Below are 3,323 nucleotides of genomic sequence, written 5' to 3'. Positions count from 1 at the left end.
AAAAAAAGATGCAGTACCATCCAGATTCTCTTGGAACAACTGGGGTAGGAGATTTATTGTCATTCTGTTTAGATTTTTTTTTTTTATAAATATACTTAGTAAATTTCGATTATTGTGTGTTTTAGACCTATAATCAGTGCTTTAAGTGGGCCGGTGCGCTCCGGTGCTGAGCACCGGGACTTCTTTAAATCTCACTTCGGAGTACCGGCACTTCTCACCCAGCTAGGACCGTCCGGTGCTCTGATTAGATCTATTTAGACTTGAATATTGCTGAGGACCCTCAAAGCACGCGCAAGACATCATGAGAGATGATACAGTACTAAATCTTTCATACCGCTCAGCGCGCAATTCTAACAGGACAACACAAGGTCCTCATTATCCTTCCCCTCTTTCTCACTTATGTTGCAAACAGAAGTAAACACATCCGGATAAAATAATAAAGAGAAAAACAGAGTAACACAACCACAGACAACAACTCACGTAGACAAAAACCCAAATTTAAAATCGAATTTACCTAGAAAAGCAAAAGTAAAGGTATCCCACAATTCATTGCACTTGACAGATAACAAGCCAAATTTGTACGTCAACGTCAGTGGGCATCTCTACACCATGTTATTACTGGACAGAGGGAGTAACATCCCCGTATAAATACCTTAGCTCTAGCGCCAAATGAGGCCAAATCTACTGACAGTGACAGACCGAGTTTGTCTGAGTCGCGTTTTTAGGGCAGCAACAGTCGACAATCATGAGTAAGTTATTGGCAGTTCACATCCCTCCTTCCACTGAAAGCAGCTCGGGAGAAGATGTCAATCAAATGCTCAAGGTGGGGGGGCCAGCGGGCACCACACGCTGTCATTTGACGCGTCTGATTGGTCAGTTTTTAACTTGACTAACTTACGGTACGGACAAAAAATGTCCTGGAAAAAAAAACAATTTGCAAGAACCATGTGTAAGGAAAATACACACTTGTTCAAAAAGGGTTATTCTGACAAATAAAATCAGTAATAACATTTTATTTCTCTTTAGAAGTTTACAGGATTTGGGCGTCTTGGAGCCTGCGGGAACTTCCTGTTTAGCACACACGGGGGGGGGTCGAGTGGTCTCCAGATTTCTACACTACGCCGTCAACACAAACTTGTCTGAGCAATGTAATAAGCAAAAGAAATGACTTTAGCGTGAATGAAAACCCAATGATGATCTCGTGGCTACGGGGTGTTAAAAGAACGCGGGTGGAAACGGAGGCGGAGTCTCAGGCTGACGCCTCACACAGCCAGGTATTGACCATTGACTGTATATAAAATAACTGGACAGCTTGGCTGCAGCTGCTGCCCTGGCGGGGGGTCTTGGCGTGGGGATGGCCGGGCGCTCTCCCCCTGAGTACATTCCACCACCACACCCCTTTGGCAATCCCCTTGATTGCCAACACCTGTGTAGCAGGTGCAGCATTTCATCCTGCTACATTAGCACTAACCGTTTGTGTGACAGAATGAAAGTCTTTATCTGAATGGGTTTGTATGATGGAGTGTGTGAGCTGCTGTTATAGTTGAATTGAGTACATGTGTAGTATATGTATAGTATATGTGAGTATGTTCAGTTTAAATGTAGAGACTATTTTGGCCAACAAGTGTGTGTGTAACTATAGAGTGTGTGTGTAGACAGGCCCCGCCCATTCTAGTTTATCACTTAGTCCTGGTTGTTTTATGATGTTGCTTCCCTCTGTTGCCATCTTATCTCCCCCCACCCCTCCCCCACCCTCTTCCTTTTTTCCGTCCGGTCCAACGACAAAGAAAAATAAAATAAATAAAATAAAACATAATCAATATAAATAAAGTTTAGCATTAAATACAACAGGGGTTTATACTCAATAAATCCCTGTTGTGACAGTAAAATCTGCCCAACACAAGAAGCTCTCAGCCCACATCTGTTGGCTCAGCTGTTGGACAGGACAAGTTAAAAAGAAAAAAAAAATTAAATAAAATAAAAAATAAAATAACTGGACAGACCAACCCCCCTACTTCCGTGTTCCATACAGGAAGTACCACTGGGTTCCAAAAAGGCCAAAGTCCCNGCTCAGAGGTGAGATGAACATCTCCAACTGTCCAGGACTCTTCTCCGTGTCAGAGCTCAGCACTCACACCAGCAACCTTCAGTCTTCACAGAAACCAACCTGGATCTGGACCTGGATCTGGATCTGGATCTGGATCCAGCTGTGTATCCTTCAAGAGTGATGTGTCAAAGGGTCGTAATCCTGAATTCAAAGCCGCCAGTTCAGCAGTAGAACAGTGAGTGTTTTTCAGATAGTTTGTATGAATTCAACAAAATATTTGATGAATTTGAGACTTTTTAAACCAAATAATCACTTAGTGATTCAAACTCCAAACTATCAACTGCTGTAATCTTCCCTAATTAGAATTCTTTTTATTTTAGATAATAATAACAAAAAAAGTTTTCAACCTTCATTCTTCACAGGAACCATCCCGGATATGGACCTAGATCTGGATCTGGATCCAGCTGTGTGTCCTTCAGGAGTGACAGGTCAAAGAATCAAAATCCTAACTTCAAGGACATCAGTTCAGCAGTAGATCAGTAAGTATTTATCAGATAGTTTATATAAATTCAACAGAATTCTTGATGATCTGGAGGTTTTTCTAACCAAACTGTCAGCAGATAAATATCAAAGATGGAGAATTCATGGATTCTCATCAGCAAACGTTTCTCTTTTTCATATCTTTTCCTTCTCTACTATTTCTCTTTTCCTCAGACTGACCCAGAACTTCTCCCAGTCTTACATATTGGTGACTACCATAACCATGTCCAGCTGTGGAGTTCAGTTCAGTTTGATGAATATTTGAAAGTAACAGTACAGTATACATGGTAAATGGAGTATATATAGTACTCATACAGTACTTTAGTTCTGTCTTAGAAGGTCCATTCACACATCCTCTGATCAGGAGTCCATCGTCCTACCGCTGCACCACAGCCGCTCCAAATGTTCAGAGTTTTCTTCAGTTTCTTCAGTCGTTCTGCTTTTCTGATCATCTCTGCTTCCTTTTGGTCAGACGGTGGTTCCAGTAGACGTCAGTCCTCTGGAGTTTCTTTGTTCAATAAATCTAGTTTGTCTTGAGATCCACAAACCTTATGATGATCTCTGGTTTATCAGACTCTCTTCTCCTGGGGAGGGGGGCAGGTCTCTGGTATTTACCTCCAGAGAAATCCTTTAGAATGGAACAAAGCCTGCAGCTGTTGGTCTGCAGAATTTCTGTTCAAAGATGAAGCTGCTTTAATTCAATTCAATTCAATTCAATTTTATTTATATAGCCCAA

At 41.6% G+C, this 3,323-nt stretch overlaps 1 protein-coding gene across 1 annotated transcript in view; it reads left to right on the top strand.

The window, feature by feature from the left end:
* Positions 1-1,193: 1,193 nt before the first annotated feature.
* LOC112141515 overlaps positions 1,194-3,323 on the top strand; it is a 5,426-nt gene continuing 3,296 nt past the window's right edge. Inside the window, exons 1-3 of the mRNA XM_036216697.1 lie at positions 1,194-1,274; positions 2,122-2,282; positions 2,470-2,586. Coding sequence (XP_036072590.1) covers positions 1,194-1,274; positions 2,122-2,282; positions 2,470-2,586 — 359 coding nt within the window. The remainder of the gene's footprint in view (positions 1,275-2,121; positions 2,283-2,469; positions 2,587-3,323) is intronic.

This window comes from Oryzias melastigma, linkage group LG18 (assembly GCF_002922805.2).
Source record: "Oryzias melastigma strain HK-1 linkage group LG18, ASM292280v2, whole genome shotgun sequence".
NCBI classification, from domain to species: domain Eukaryota; kingdom Metazoa; phylum Chordata; class Actinopteri; order Beloniformes; family Adrianichthyidae; genus Oryzias; species Oryzias melastigma.
Note: the sequence above shows the minus strand (reverse complement) of the source record. Positions and strands in the feature narration are given on the sequence as shown.